The sequence below is a fragment of the Lates calcarifer genome, linkage group LG19 (genome assembly GCF_001640805.2).
Source record: "Lates calcarifer isolate ASB-BC8 linkage group LG19, TLL_Latcal_v3, whole genome shotgun sequence".
NCBI classification, from domain to species: Eukaryota; Metazoa; Chordata; class Actinopteri; family Centropomidae; genus Lates; species Lates calcarifer.
Window position 1 is genome coordinate 24,198,071 of NC_066851.1, and position 17,159 is coordinate 24,215,229.

Genomic DNA, 17,159 nt, shown 5'->3' on the forward strand with positions numbered 1-17,159 from the left:
GTTCAACGTTCTGAAACTCTGTTCATTCGTAAGCATCCAGGTTTGAACCATAAACTCTGATCAGGTTTTGTTCCTCTGGGACTTTTGTCTTGATGTCAACGACTGTAGAGTGTGTTGACAGAGATTGTTGTCGCCATCTTGTTTTTACTCTGTTGAGTGCATTGTGATTTTGTAGATTGTACAAACAAGTGTCTGCTAACGAAGACAACAGGAAGTATAAGGTGCAGTAAACCTAAAATGTGATGAGGACGCAGGGTCTCGGGAGGTTAAGGTTTCTTCTTTGGGATTGGATGGATGTGGCTGCCTGTTGTTGTGGTGTTTTTCCCTTTCCTACCTTGTAGAAATAACAGCATGAACAAGAGACAGTTATTGTTTCAACAGCAGCTTTTATTTATTTATTTTAAGTTTGATATTTCCGGGTACAAACGTTTCTTCTGGTTCTTAAATCTGGACTGGATGCATGAGGGCCGATGAATGCTGAGGAGTAAAGTCTTAATCTTTTCTTTCTCTCTTTTCAAGATGGAATAATGCAGCCGGGACTACTACTTCTTCTTCTTCTTTTATTTTATTGTGAAAGGTTCCTGCAGACTGTTTGACAGGCAGAAAAAAATTCACAAAAAGACGCAGAAAGAAAAGCTGAAATAACCCACGAATCAAAAACATAGATGGATAGACAGACAGATGAATAGATGGAGGGATGGATAGATGGATGGATGGATGCAGCTTGACTTGCCGCTGTGCCCTGCTCTGAACTCTCTTTTGTACCAAATTAGGGAGAGCGTGAAAAGACAGAAAGAGAGAAAGTGGCTGCTCTCTCCTTCTGCTTCTTGTTGTGCGGTTTAATTTCCCCCAGCGCCGGTGCTTCAGCCGAAATCTAATTTGAGTGAAAAATGGCAATCCAGCTGTTCGGTTGACAGAGCCCAACCAAAACATGGTTTTCTTTCAGCGCAAAAACATGCGGCGGCCATCTTCATCTGCACATCAATGGCTGCTGAGCGGAGGCTGAGCGCCGCGCAGGGTAGTAATTACAACGCTCCTGCAGGCGTGCACGTGGATGTGTGTGAATGTGTGTTTTGTGCGTTTAGTGTGTGTGTGTGTGTTGCAGTCAGGGTAATTTGCAGCCCTGCTCCTCCTCTCTTCTCTCTATGACGAGTGAACGAATACAGAGAAAGAATGAAGGTATTGAGGCTGCAATGATTGCGATGAGAGGGAGTGGAAATTATTTGGTTGATGCTCTCTCTCTCTCTCTCTCTCTCTCTCTCTCTCTCTCTCTCTCCCTCTCTCTCTTTACCTCTCTCTCTCTCTCTCTCCCCTCGTTTGCTTTGTGTCATCAGGCAGGATGAGATGAACCCAGAGTTAAATACACCCCCTCCTCCCCCTCCTCCTCCTCCTCCTCCTTCCCCAATCTATTATGCAAACAGAAGTGGTTAATTGTCCACATATTTGCATGCAGCGGGTAAATGAATTATACCAGAGCTCTGTCGCTTAGCAACTGCCCAGGGTGAGAGAGGGGGGGGGGCAGAGAGGGGGAGAGGGGTCAGGGTGAGGAGGTAGGGGAGAGAGGGGGTGAGGTTTGTGATTGGAGGGTCGGGGGATGACATCAAGGTGTCACGGAGCACGCTCAGAAGACAAAAGGTGTGACGGTTGTTGCAGCAGAGAAGAAGAAGAAGTCGTCAGGAGAAGGGGAGAAGAAGTTACACCTGAGCTGTGGAAAGTGAAAAGAGTAGAAGAAAAGAAACAGAGACGGAAAAGACAAATATGAGGGCATCTTAAAGGAAGCTGCCAGCTGCAGGAAGCAAAAAAACAACAAAAACCAAAGGATTTCCTGTTTTTGTGTTAGCTAACATGCTAAACTCAAGGTTCACTTACTTGCTTTTTGAGGTTTCAACCATAAGGCACCTCTCTTCTTCTGCAAACAGACAATAAGAGCACCATGTTCAAACCATCTTGATAATACAGATCTGCAGGGAGTCCAGCCCTGAAGTTAGCACCAGCCTGATTTTTTCATTGGGTTTTGGATAATTACCTGGATAGCCAGGTTTAGCTACCTGGCCAGCTAACGTTGGCCAGGTAGCTAAACGGTGAAGTGCCTGCGGTTTACTACAGTTTCTCCTTTAACCATCTTCTCATTTCACGTAGCTGAATGCAAGATGAAGTCGAGGATGTGTTCTCTCTCTGGTGCAGTAAAAATATGTTTCTCACCAAAATGTACCTAAAAGCATTTTGGAGCCACTTTAGCATATTTCCTGATTATCGCAAAAACATTGATCATCACAAATATTTTGTTATTTTCAATTATATCGTCCCATTCCTTAAACACAAATCTTAAACCATATTAACGTCTGAAATGTTAAGGAGTAGCTGAATAAAGCTGTGGAAAGTGATTTTATTTTCAGTAATTCAGAGGATTTTTCACTTCCAGTCTATTTAGTAGTTGTTCCAGAGCTTTCAGTCGTATCCAAACTCCTGTTTAAACTTTCAACCTTGACGTTTTAAGCCGGTGTGAGAGATAAATCCCTGAAGTCCTCTGAATCCATCGCTCCCAAGTTCAAGAGAGAATTTTTCAGCACTGATTTTCAGACATTTTGAAGCCCTGAAATCCCCGGCTGCGATTGGACGGTTTTCTGGTTCGATGATCTGAACCCGCAGACTCTGGACACACCTGGTTAATGAAGTTATAAAAGCATGAGATAAACAGAAAGAAGAGTTCCGACTCGATGCGAACACCTGATCCGAACCTCCATCGCTTTACATCTTGTCGTGTGTTTGCGAATGAGCGGCCCAAACTGTGTCTCTGCAGGTCTGCCAGGTTTATGAGCCTCATCACCTTTAATGCCGTCAGTCTAATTGGCTCTGCACCGCCAATTAGCTCCGGCTGTTAGCACCTGCAGCCCCCCCCCCCCCGAAAGATGAACGGCGCTGAGTTTAAGACCTGACAATTAATCATTATCAGGGAGGAACGACGCCGGGGCATTGTGGGACTGTAGTTTGAGGTGTAAATTTTTTTTTTCATTGTCGAGAGTGTTTCAGGTGTCAAACAGTGTTGAAATGTGAGTCATTTAACAGTGTGAAATATGAATTATGGAGAAAGAGTTGCTGCGTTCACGGTGTAATCATTTCACCGACGACAAAAAGGCACTTAGTGATAAATTTGACAGAGAATCAGCGGCTGTGTGAACGACTGCTGCAGCAGGTTTGAACACAGCTGATCCAGTGACTGTTCGTATGCTCAGTTTTTAATTAACATTTCCAGGACTGATTAACCACCAACAAAGCAGGTCTTCTGACGGGTTTTAAGTGGAAGTTTTAGTCTGGTAGTGATATATAGTGACTTTTCTGGTGTTAATTTCCCATGTTTCTGGGTGTAACTGATGACCAGAAAACATCAATATCTATCAGTACCAGCCGCCGTCTCAGCAGCTTCAGTGGAATAAAAATCCTGTTACACCACATCAATGAGAACATTTCAGAGCTGCTCTCTGAGAGCTCTTAAAACAGGCTCAATAAAGAGAAAGTGAAACTGTTCAACCTGCAGCTGCAACATCCTGCTGCACGTTATCAGTTAACATTTCAGGCTCCACCCCTGATCTGACTTCCTGAAACAAACCAGGAAACAGTTTGTTCCTCTTCTCTAAAGAGACACACAGGCTGAAAAACATTTGATCAGATTCACCTTCAGACCAAACTAACAGCTTCCTCTGAGTGAGTCCAGCTACAGGAGAGAAAAGAGGAAAACTACAACACTGCTGCTTCAACCTGCTGACTCTCCACACACTGAAGGTGAGTTTGACTAAAACCACCACTCAAAGTGAAAGTGAATCTCAGTGAAGTTAGTAGAGGAGGGAGGGGAGCCATGACTGACTGTACTTCCTGTCTGCTGTGTTTTCAGCTTCACTCAGACTAAATGGCTTCCAGATTAGAGGAGGATCTCTGCTGTCCGGTCTGTCAGAAGGTCTTTAGAGATCCTGTTCTTCTGTCATGTAGCCACAGCTTCTGTAAAGACTGTCTGAAGAGATGGTGGAGAGAGAAACCAACACCAGAGTGTCCAGTTTGTAAGAGAAGATCTTCAAAGGTAGATCCACCCTGTAACCTGGTGTTAAAGAACCTGTGTGAGTCCTTCTTACAGGAGAGAGATCAGAGATCTTCAGAGGCTCTCTGCAGTCTGCACTCTGAGAAACTCAAACTCTTCTGTCTGGACCATCAGCAGCCAGTGTGTGTCGTCTGCAGAGATTCAGAAAGACACATCAACCACAGATTCAGACCCATCGATGAAGCTGCACGACAACACAAGAAGGAACTTCAGGAAACTCTGGAGCCCTTAAAGGAGAAGTTAGAGAGTTTAGAAGAAGTTAAAGTGAAGTTTGATCAAACAGCAGAACACATTAAGGTCCAGGCCCGACACACAGAGAGGCAGATTAAGGAGCAGTTTAAGAAGCTTCACCAGTTTCTAGAAGAGGAAGAGGAGGCCAGGATGGCTGCACTGAGGGAGGAAGAGGAGCAGAAGAGTCAGATGATGAAGGAGAAGATGGAGGCTCTGAGCAGAGAGATAGCAGCTCTTTCACACACAGTCAGAGCCACAGAGGACGAGCTGAGAGCTGAAGACGTCTCATTCCTCAACAACTACAAGGCTGCAGTGGAAAGAGTCCAGCAGCGCCCCCTGCTGGAGGATCACCAGCTGCTCTCAGGAGCTCTGATAGACCAGGCCAAACACCTGGGCAACCTGACCTTCAACATCTGGAACAAGATGAAGGACATGGTCTCCTACAGTCCTGTGGTTCTGGACCCAAACACTGCTCATCCAGAACTGATCCTGTCTGAAGATCTGACCAGTGTGAGTGAAGGAGAGGAACAGCAGCTTCCTGACAATCCAGAGAGATTTGATTATTACTGCTCTGTCCTGGGCTCTGAGGGTTTTAACTCAGGGACTCACAGCTGGGACGTCGAGGTTGGAGACAATAAACACTGGGGACTGGGTGTGTCAGCAGAGTCTGTCCAGAGGAAGGGAGACATACGGTCTGGATTATGGAGAATAAGGTTCTATGGAGGTGAATACTCAGCATGGTCACCATCAGCTCCAGTCACTGATCTCTCAGTGCAGAAGAAGCTCCAGAGGATCAGAGTGAATCTGGACTGGAACAGAGGAAAGTTGTCGTTCTCTGATCCTGATACTAACACACACATACACACCTTCACACACACTTTCACTGAGAAACTGTTTCCATACATTTTCACTGGAGATAAACTCCCAGTGAGGATGTTACCAGTGAAGGTCTCTGTGACAGTGGAACAGATCAGTCAGAGATAAAGAGGATGATCAGATTTATAATGTTGTTTATTTCTTAAAGGGAAAAGTCAGAGAATTTAACGTCTTAAACTGCACCTGTCCTCCTGCTGTCTCATTATTCCAAAGCTCTGTTTATTTCTCTTTCACTTCTTTTATTTCCGTCTTCTTCTTTTCTAGTTGAACTATTTGCTTTTTCTTTCTATTGTCGAACTTTTCATATGTGAAAAATGATTTCACTCATTTTCTGATCTTTATATTTGGTTTGTTTAGTTTTTTTATTTTAGCTTTCTAATTGAATAAAATGAGAGTAATGAGGGTAAAACATGTTCTTGACTTCATGTTATATTCTGTTTCCTGCTTTCACTCGTACTCCATATATCAGTACCAGACTCCATTGATGAAAACGGATTTTACCAAACAGAACACAGGAGCTGCTGGAATACCACTGCCTCCATCTGTTAGTGTGTCTGTGTTACTGTGTGACTTTCAGTGGTGGAAGAAGTAATCAGATACTTTAATTAAGTAAAAGTACCACACAGTAACAAATAACTCCTGTGTTCTGTTCAGTAAAATCCCTGTTTTTGTCAATGGAGTCTGGTAGTGATATATAGAAATGTTTCTGGTTAAACTAAAAGGATCTTCCTCTTTGATAAAAAGCTCTGTCTATGTAGGAATCCTATCATCATGTGGTCAGACACTTAAAACAATCTGAGCCTGTCAGGGTGCACTGTTATTGATCGATACTGCACTGATCACCAATCATTTACATCCAAAAAACAGGAGAAAATAAGGCCCGGGTTCAAAAATACCAGAGTAAATTAATGATGTTCCTCCAGCTCCACACAGCAGCTCCTCGTGTTTGTGTTGTACTGAACGTTTGTAACATCCTGCACACGCACACTTGACACAGATATACACACATCGAGGATGTCGCACACACTGTAAACACACACTCGCCTCACCTCAGACATTTTCCTGTTCCAGTGTTGAACAACAAGCTGCAGCAGAGAGACTGAGCCTCCTCTTCCTCCCTCCGTCACCGAGTCTGTCAAACAATATTTACATCAGTGTGTTGTCATGGTGTGTGTTTTAGTGTGTGTGTGTGTGTGTGTGTTAGCTTTATAGCAGAAGATAGGATGAAAAATGATAGGCAGTATATTTAAATTTGCATGAAATGCATTGAAGGATTTTTAATTTTCAGGCAACATAATCTGATGTTATCAACTGAATTTAATTCATTTTTAAACAAATATAATAAAATTATGTAAAACATTTAAAAAAACATTTAAAAAAATAAATAAAATGAAAATAAAAGATAACTTTGCTTTTGGCTTTATTTTCCCATGTTTGTGACTGTAAATGCTGACCAGAAACTATATATATATATATATATATAATATGCTATATAACACGCAGAACACAGCTCCTGTGAAGACCAAAGGTCACTCAGTGGGCGGGCACACACACACACACACACACACACACACACACACACACACACACACACACACACACAGTCATGTGACGGTGTGTTAATCCGTCTCATGTCTGTGTTGTTTTTTTCTCAGCAGTTGAATCGGCCGTGACCTCTGACCTTTGACCTGGTTACACCGTTAAGACACCGGTGAGTAAACTCCTCCCTCCTCCTCACCTGTCCAAACCCTGTCCCTCCTCCATCCTCTCCTTCCTCCCTCCCCTCTCCTCTTTTCCTCTCTCTTCCCTCTCCTCCTTTTCTTACTCCCTTTCTTTTCATGTCTCCCTCTCTCTTTCTCTCTCTCCTTCCTCCCTGCCTTTTCCCTTTCATTCCTCCTGTTCCTCCTCCCTCTTTTCCTGCCTCCTGTTTTCTCTCTCCTCCTCCCAGACTCCCCTCCTCTCCCTTTTTTCTTCCCCCATTGCTCTTACCTTCCCTTTCACTCCTCCTTCCAGTCTTCCTCCCTCTGTCCTGCCCCCCTTTTCTCCCCTCTCCCCTCCCCCTTACTCTTAGCCCTCCCCTATCATGCCTCCATCCCTCTTCCTTTTCATTCCTCCTACCATTCTTCTCCCTCTTTTCTTTTTTCTCCCTTTCCTCCCATGTTTCCTCTCCCTCTCCCTCCTTTCCTTACATTCCTCCTTCTTCTCTCCCTCTTCTTTTCTCACTCCCTTTCTCCCTTTCTCTCTCTCTCTCTCTCATTTTCCTCCCCCATCACTCTGTCCTCCTCCCCTCCCTCCCTCTTACCCCTTTCACTCCTCCTTCCAGTCTTCCTCCCCTACCTCCCCCTCCTCCCTGCCTTTTTCCTCTCATTCCTCCATCCTTGCTCTTTTTCTTCTTTTCTTTCCTCCCGTGTTTCTCCTTACCTCCCCCCTCCCCCCCCGGCTGTCTCTCCCGCAGCGTTGCGTGCTAGCTGCTCTCCTCTCCGTCCGGCTCGCTGCTCTGACGTTAACACGCTGTGACATGTTACACTGAAACTACTTTATGGAATCAATATTAAATTCACAGCCTGTGACACTGAGGGCTAAACACACTGAGAGTGTGTGTGTGTGTGTCTGAAGCTGGGTCACGGGTCATTCACGTGTGTGTCTGTGAGAGTAAAGAGTGTGTGTGTTTGTGTGTAAAGAAAATGTCTGCATGGTCCTGGGTGTGTTTTGTATACTTCTGAGGACCAGCCTGTTTTTATTTAGTCTCAGTACAGAGCTGTCGTGTTTTATGATTTTATCCTGATGATTTGAGCGTTTATTAATCAGTTTTGTGTTTTTGTTAAATTGTAATTATCAAACAAATAATGTAGTTGGTGTTTGTTATTTTTAAAGTGACATTACGTAACTTTTTTACTAGTAAACGTAGAATAAAGACGCCATCGTAGTTTTGATTTGTTCCCCACGTGAGCCTCGTTTTCTGCCCCTCAATGTGAATTATCGCAGAAAAACGAAGCCTCGATTCACGGTGCAAAGCACCTAAACACCTAAACAGCTGAGAGAAGCAACCATCGATAGCTGCTCCCAGGTAGAGGAAACCTGGAGGAAAAAGAGTCGCTGTTGGTGGTGAAGAAGGAGAGTGTGCAGCGGATCAGTCAGTAACTAAACCTGCTGCTTATTAATACACCCAGGTGAGATCAGGGTTTCTGGTTCAAACTGGGATTCTTATGGTTGTTTCAGGCTGACAGCAGGCGGCCATATTGCTAACGCTAACGCTAGCAGGCAGAAACAAACAGAGGATGTTTCCTAGTGGTGACCTTTCTAAAATGAGCAGAGGTGAACCTCGCTGTATTCTTCTTTTATGCCGTCATTACTCCGACTCAGAAACACTTGGATATGCGTTTAAATGACTGGACCAAATTAAATGTGGTGGATGAACGGAAAAAACACAAAATGAGGACATTAAGTTAAACAGTCATATCTTTCTTTTTTCTATCACTTCACAAAACTACTTTACACTTTTTTCAGTCTTGTTATCATTTTAGAACATTTAATCAACTCTCAGCTTTGGACTTACTGTTCTACTGTTATACCACTGTATTCTACTGTTATACTGTTATTGATTTTCTGTGACTGTGTCAAGATGTGGTTGTGTTTCTACTGTTTTATTAGCACTAATATCTGTAAAATATTTTAACTTTTTAAAAGCTTTAACCAAGAATTCTTTATGGTTTTAACGAGGATTCAAGTTTGTGTTCGGGGTTATAATCAGGATTACACATCAAGTCTCAAGAATCAGTCGAACGAGTTTAAGTTTAATGTAAATATGACGTTAAGTGTTTGAGTGAAGGTCCTCACAAGTGTAGTAGTAAAAGTGTGTGTGTGCGTTTGTAGACCTGGCTGTTCATTCATTCATTCATATGTGTGTGTGTGTGTGTGAGTGAGAGAGAGAGAGAGAGAGAGAGAGAGAGAGAGAGTATAAAGTGAGAGTGGTGGGGTGGTGTGTGGGTGGGGGGAGGAGAGAGAGAGAGGAGGGGAGAGGAGGTAAGGAGAGGGTGTGTAAGAAGAATGTGATGTGTGGTGGTGTGTGGTGAGGAGAGAGAGAGAGAGGAGAGAGAGAGAGAGAGTATAAAGTGAGAGTGTGTTTGTGTAAAGAAAGAATGTGATTGTGTGTGTGTGTGTGTGGATATGGATGTTCATTCAAGTGTGTGAGAGAGCGAGAAGCCCTGTGTGTGTGTGTGTGTGTGTGTGTGTGTGTGTGTGTGTGTGTGTGTGTGGTGTCCTGGGGGTGAATTAGAGCAGAGGCAGTCATGTTTGATAGCAAGGTCTCGACATCGATGAAAACACTCTAAAACGGCACGCAAACTCTGAGAGGAGGAAAAAAAACACACAGCCGGGGGAGGAGGGGGAGGAGGGGGAGGAAGGTTGAAGGAAAGGAGAAGTGAGGAAAGGAAAGAGAGGAGGGATGATGGAGGGAGCTGATGGAGACAGAGGAGGAATAAAGAGGGGGTGCGAGGTTGAAACTGAGGTAAAACAGTGAAGTACTCAGATCAAGTAAAAGTACTACAGAGTAGAAATACTGCATCCTGATTTTTACTTGAGAAAAAGTACCAGCATCAAATTATACTTCATGTACCAAAAGTAAAACTACTCATTATACTACTCAGTAAAGCGTCATCTCAAACATGTTGTTTGTTTGTTGAACTGAAACATGAAGTCCAGGATCAATTAAACAGGTCCAATCAATAACAGATAATAATATTCATTCTGTTACATTAACTCACTCAGGCTCTGCAGCATTTTCTTTTTCTGCTGCTGGTAAATTAGCATTAAAACATGAATTAAATATTCATTATGACACAATTAATAAATCACTATTTCAGCTTCTTTTTTTTTAAATCATCATGAATATTGATGCTTCATCAGTCAGGTCAGTTCTGATGAGTGTCCACCGTATATACTGTGTATGTGCTCGCAGCCTGTTTGTGTATCATGTGATGTATAATTCATACCAGACTTCCTGCTGGAAACAACCAATAAAAAGACAACTAAGATGTGACCTTGAGAGATGAGCAGAGGAAATGACTTCAGTTAATCAGTTACAATTTTTAATAAATGAAGAAAAACAAAGTTTGATGCCACCAGGTGCTAACATTAGCCAGCTAACTAACGTTAGCACCAGTTAGCACCTGCTGGTATAAACAGGTACCTCTGATATAAGCTCTGGGTTTTACAGGGTCTTTCTTGCTATGATCCACATCTTTCTGTTTCAGTTGTCTGTTCTTTTCTGTGCTGCCCAAAAATAGCAAAAATAGCTAGTTAAGGTAATCTGTTTTCACCTTAGCTGGGCAAAGGTAGCTAGCTAATTTCCAGCTTTATTCACCATAGCTGGGCAGCACAGACTGACAACTGATAAATTAAGATATGGACTCATAGCAAGGAGCACCCTGTAAACCCAGAGCTTATATCAGGGGTACCTGCTTTTATTAGCGTGTGCTAACGTTAGCTGGGTTAGCAGGCTAACATTAGCCCCTGATGGTGTCATACTTTCTTCATTTGTTTCATAAACTGTAACTTATCAACTGCAGTCATTTCCTCTTTCTGGTCACAAAGAAAGTGGTAGAATAACAACTGAAAAGGTTTTTTGGACTCTTGAAAGTACTGACTCAGAGAAGTTGGACCTAGAAACAGTGTTTTTGTCGACCGTGACGTTACGACTCAATAAATGGACTGGTTGTAATATAAGTCCCTAGTTTTTGTATAAAATGTTAAATCTTTATTGTGGTTTTGCGTTTTGGGCACCTGAAAACAGCAACTTTTGAAACTTGGTTCCAGTACTCTGATCACTTTGTTGAAATTAGTAACATAACACAAGTCAAGTAATCATCAGTCAGTTAGGTTTTCAATCAAGTTAATCCATTACAGTTACAACCAAACCAAAACGAATCATCGTCACTGCGCAGGTGTAGCTCAGTTAGCGCAACAGCTGAGATATTAGGTTACGAAAATATTCACATTATTTTAAATTTGTGAGTGAAAAGAGAAGAACATCACAGTGAAATGTGACCTGTGTTCTGCTGATAAGCTAAACAAGCAGCTCCACAACACTGGTAGGTTTGTTGAGGAGAAGTAACGTCGCTGCTGCAGCTCCGAAACAGCAACGGACATTTTTTAGTTCTGCACTCACAGAGGTTTCCATTTTTGGTAACACAAAAGTACTCTTAACAAGTTACTCTCAGTCAGTAACTAGTGTAACGGTAATTATCAGTAATTTAAAAAACACTGGTTGTTTTCAGTCCATCTGTAGTGAGTCTGTCACAGTTTATCAGCTTTAAAAGTGTTGGGTTAGTGTGTGTCTGTGTGTTTGTTGGTTCCACACAAACTTCAGAAACTCCCACAGGAACCGCTGATGTTCAGAGTGTGAAGCAACTGGTTCAAACAGCAACACACACACACACACACACACACACACAGAGGTGTGACCACAGCAGTGTGTGTTCTTGTGTGTTGTGTGTGTGTTTCTGCCTCAGTGAGCTGCAGCTGAAGGCTGATGTTTGCACCGAAAGGCTGACAACAACAACAACAACAACAACAACACTGTAAGGAACACACTCACAGTGTAGTGCTGTGTTTTGATCGTCTGTATATTCACTTCAGGCTTAGTTCAGGTCAGAACTCCAGGTATATTAACTTGTATGTAACCATAGCAACAGCAGTGACGTGTCAGGATGTTTTAGCCGTTAACTGACGACAAACAGGCGTCAACATAATGGAGGACCATCAGTAACTCAGGACAGGATGATCCTGTTAGTTTTCTTTGAGCTTGAATTCCCTCCATCTGTCCTGCCAGAGTTATTTTCACTGAGCGCAGCAGAGACGTTACGAGAGACGTTCAGGAACTTCTGCGGTGCATCCAAACTGTATTCAAACATCAGACATAATCTGTCGTGTTTGTTCACGTGCTCAGGTGGGAAGAGCTGATGGCGTCACGGCACTAAAACAGGTTGGTGTCTTAAAAGAAGTTTGGCCCGTGGAAAAGAAGTATTTTAATCTTATTTTGGGGCAAAGTCACCAAACTTTTGAAGTGTTTTTTCAGATTTTCCTGGTGGTTTTTCCACTTGTTAAGTCTGATTTCATAAAAGACAAGAATAAATCCTGTTTCCTGGTCTCTCCTGTTTTCTAGATGCTGCAGTGCAGTGTCCCATGTTCTTTAAATAGATCTTTTTAAATGAATAAGATAATCCTTTATTAGTTCCACAGTGGGGAAATTTACAATATGTAAAAGGAAAAACCAAGTTTGATGCTAGTGGGTGCTAACATTAGCAGCTAACTTGCTAATATTAGCACTGGTGGGCACCCACTGGTAAGCGTGAATACCCCTGATATAAGGAATGTTTATAGACAATACGGAAACAACCGAAACATAAAGATGTGGACTTATAGCAAGAAAAACTTTGCAAAAAACTTTCCCTTAGCTTGTTTCAGGGGTATCCACTTTTACTAGCAGGTGCTAACATTAGCTAGGTTAGTTAGCTAACATTAGTGCCTGCTGGTATTTCCTCATTCATGTTTCTTGCTATGAGCCCACGTCTTCATGTTTCGATTGTTAGTTTTTCTGTACTCCCCAGCTAAGTGAATAAAGCTGGTGTTACCTAGCTATTTTTGCTATTTTTGGGCAGCACATAGCTAACATTAGCACCCCACTGGCATTGTAACTTGTCAAGTTGCAAGTCATCAAAGTCTGTCCACTAAAGTGCTTGTTTGTGCCACTGACTCAGATTGTTATTATAATTATCTGACAAAATTATAGATACGATCAGAGACAGCTTTTTATTAACCAGAAATATTACTTTTTATCTCAGCCAGACTCCATTGGCAAAAACAGTAATTTAAGCAAGCGGAACACCGGAGCTGCTGGAATACCACTGCCTCCATCTGTTAGTGTGTTTGTGTTATTGTGTTGTACTTTTAATTAAGTAAAGTATCTGATTACTTCTTCCACAACTGAAAGTCAAACACAAACGGACAAACAGATGGAGGCAGTGGTATTCCAGCAGCTCCTGTGCTCTGCTCGATTAAATTCCTGTTTTTGTCAGTGGAGTCTGGTACTGATTGCCAGGTGCACTGTTCTTGATGAATAACAGGTTCCAAAATACCAGAGTGCCTCCATCTGCTCGCCTTCTTCCCATAATGCATCCTGGTCCCTTCTCCTCCCCAGGTAAACCACCTCACTTAGAAAACACCAATCATAAATAAACAACGTTTGAGACTTGAGGTTGTGCAGTGCATCATGGGATGACTTGTGATGTCATCGATGTGCAAAAAGGGAGGAAGGAGGAGGTTTGAGAGTCCTGTTATTCTCAACATCGACCGTGGCTGGTAAAATACAGAAATTTTGGGATTTGGCAGCTGCTACACACACACACACACAATGATGCACACAGACACACACACACACAGAAGGAGACAGCAGCCATTGAAACCTTGACATTGTGGCACCAAAAGAGACTAAATGTTTTTTCTGTCCTGCTGAGACATTATTCCATTTATACCACTGACACACACACACACACACACACACACAGTCATTAATGACACAGAGGTCTGAGCTGAGAGCTGAAGAGTGACAGACAGCTCGTTAAGATCGTCATCATGCTGAGGCCTGGACCTTGTTAGTGCAACACACACACACACACACACACTAACAAAACACACTCACACTTACAAAAACACACTCTGAGTGTTTTTTCAGACATGCTGGGTTGAGGCCCTGGGCTTTGTTACTCAGACTGAATAGAGGACCCTGAGAGGCCTGAGTGTGTGTGTGTGTGTGTGTGTGTGTGTTAATTCTGAAAACCTGAAAACGTTCGTTGTTGGGTCACAGTCCGATTTCAAGAGACAAAAAAAAGTGAATTTGATTCTAAATGAACCAAAAACAAGAAGAAATAAAGTTTAGCTTTCATCACATATTTTAATATAAACACAGTTTAATTATTTAATTTTAAATACATGTATTTGATTCTTTTTGTGTGATTGAAGTTGTAGGTTTTAATTTTGGGAGTCGACGTTTTACGGTTAAAAAAAGCGCACAGGTGAAAATGTTTTATGAGCTGATTCTGGTATTTTCAGACTTTATATTTTTAATTTGACTAAGTTTCAGACAAAATAAGTAAATAAAATAAATTTTAAATTTACAGGGAAAAAACTGTTAATTAGAAATAGTCAGCAGATTTAAATTTGGTCTGACTATGTATTTTATGATTGTAAAAATCATTTATGATCTAATAATATTTGTAGTATTCATATTTTTTTATTTATTCATATTAATTTGTTGTGAGGTGTGTTTAATGTGTTTAATGTTGTTATTTGTTCCCTGCTCTAATGAGACAATTAAGTTCTGTTTTAGCCCTTATTTTATTTTAGTTTTTTTTTAAATAATTTTAGATTATATGTTATTGTATATTCACTTTATTTTTCTCCACTTTTATTTAATTTGCTCATGTTTTTTTGTTTTATTCTTTATTTACTCCTCTCTTTGTTTGATTATTAATACAGTAATATTTTCACAGTCCTGCAGGAGGAATGTTTTCACATTTTTAGAAAAAATATCCTGCCCATTATCTGTAGCAAGATTTATCTTTAAAATTAAATAAATAAATTAAGTGACGTTTTAGTGAAAGAATTCTGCATTAAAAAAATAAAAAAACTGAAATGACTCAGTGAATAAATCTGTCGTCTGAAGCTGCGACGTGAAGAAATGAAGGACGTGTCCAGTGTTTTCAGGACTCTGAGCTTCAAGCTTTTCATAAAGTAAAATAAAGTAGAAATTCATAAATGACGCCATTCACAGTGTTAAATTAATACATTATGAAATTCATCAGTTTGGATTTTGAGTTTGAGATCAGAAACAGCTCACTGCTGCTCATAAAACTGATCGATCTCAGTGATCGACAAATCAAATCATTAGTTAAAGGTTTTTTTTTCTTTGTAAATGAGTTAAATGATTAATTGGTTATCAGAAGTAATTTTCAGTCAATTTATGAATTAATCAGCTGTGTCTGAGTTCACAGATACACAATCTGATCACACACACACACACACACACACACACACACACTCTCAGTGTACACAAAGGGCCTCTCTCTCTCCCTCTTTAATTGGATTGAGACATCAGGAGGTGTCAATCAAACGTCTTTACAAACCGACAATCTCTTCAAAAAGCCATTATGTACACCAACGGACCCCGGGGGCCGCACACACACACACACACACACACACACACACACACACACACAAATGGTGAGAAAGGAAGGTAATAATTAGTTGTTGGTGGTTTGATGGGTGCTCCTGACACCTCAAGGCCACAAGAAAATGTTCTCACAACTCAGACTGTGTGTGTGTGTGTGTGTGTGTGTGTGTGTATACTGTCCCGTCTCACTATCCAGAAGTCTCCTCTCTGGCCTCGAGTCAACAGAAAGAAAGAACAGTTGGTTTCCTGCTCTGTCGGGGAATTGAACCTGTAACCCTAAACAGCTGTGTGTGTGTGTGTGTGTGTGTGTGTGGCAGATGTAGCGTCCAGTAAATGATCAGCACTGTTTACAACATCAGACGGTTTTTAATTTGCGGAAGGAAGGATGGAAACGACTTCATCCATCTTAAGTGGGAGTGTTTATCTGCTTCCTGACGTGATGCGCTTGATGTGACCCGTTAGAATTGTAGGCTGCAGTCTCTATAAGTGCATCACACCAGTTGAACAGTAAGCTAAGCTAATGCTAATACAGTTACAGTGAAAATCATGGATGATAGCGAGCAGAGCCGTCCTGACAGCGTGTGGAAGTATTCTGGGTTCTACACTGTGGATCGCAAAGATAAAACTTTGTCGACTCTTCAGTGACAACAAATCTGCTGACTTACCTGCTAGCTTACCGTCCCACTGAGCCGGCAGAGGCAGCACAGATGACGCGAAAACCTTACCTGATTTCAAGGTGACTGCTGTCCCCCGTCGCAGTCGTTGCTATTGTGCAGCGATTCACTGCTCCCAGTGCTCCTGCTACGCTCACTGTGTCAAAATGGCGACCCGACAGCTTGAACTTCAATTTGAGGAATTAAAAAAGTTGCAGGGTTGTCACAGTTGCATCTGCACCTGTGTGATAACTTTGGTTGATGCTGGACAGTTTTCACCATCTGTTTTCCAAAGAGTGGAAATCAAGCACAATTTAAATGATAGTAAAGTTTGAGATGGTAATCCTAACCTCCTGAACCATGAACACTGAAGAGATCAAGCTGAGCTAACGTTAGCAGGAGCGCAGCTAATGGCCTGTAGCTCCTCAATGATCTCCTCTGTCTGTTGAGGAGCTCCAGACAAGCAAAGATTTTGTCTCACCCAGCTGGATATTGTACGCACTTGTGTAAAACTCTGCAGTGTACAGACAGTGGAGAGCGTTCATCCAAGCAAACAGTCTGAGTCTGATACTGAGACATAACATTTCAGTCCAGGCCGTTTCCTTAACAGCCAGGAGCAACGCTTAGCGTGTTGAATCCAAACATGCCGCCTTAAATCACACATCAGCGCCGCTGGAACAACATGTGACACAAACTATCAGCTGCAGACGTGTTTCCCCAACAGACTGTCAGAAGACATCATCTGCTCTCCAACACTGCACCGCAACAACGCAAGGCAACGAGACGCCGCCAATGTTGAGAGTTCAATTCCCTCTGTAGCTCTGTGTTAAGAGGAAAAGGATTTTGTGGCGTCATTACAGCCTGGTATCACCAAGTGCTGCATGAATGACAAATGTCTTGATGTTTGAAGCCTCAATCCAATCTCCAGAAGTAAGAAGCTAATGTTAGGCTATAAACCAACTACACCACGGTCACATGACGTCAACGTCTCCACCACTAAGCTTCCAACTGGTCATTTCATTTAGCTCTGAGCTCTTCTACAAAAGCCTTTCTTCTTAGAAAGTTAGTGAGAGTTTGAAAG

At 42.0% G+C, this 17,159-nt stretch overlaps 1 protein-coding gene across 1 annotated transcript; it reads left to right on the plus strand.

Moving 5' to 3' along the window:
- Positions 1-3,602: 3,602 nt before the first annotated feature.
- LOC108881168 (E3 ubiquitin-protein ligase TRIM39) lies at positions 3,603-6,514 on the plus strand. The gene is made up of 2 exons (XM_018672999.2): positions 3,603-3,780; positions 3,890-6,514. The coding sequence occupies exon 2, from the start codon at positions 3,905-3,907 to the stop codon at positions 5,303-5,305; it is 1,401 nt and encodes a 466-aa protein (XP_018528515.1). The 5' UTR covers positions 3,603-3,780; positions 3,890-3,904; the 3' UTR covers positions 5,306-6,514.
- Positions 6,515-17,159: the final 10,645 nt, after the last annotated feature.

Coding starts and splice junctions, on each gene's coding strand:
- LOC108881168 (XM_018672999.2), top strand. CDS start 3,905: ATGGCTTCCAGATTAGAGGAGGATCTCTGCTGTCCGGTCTGTCAGAAG.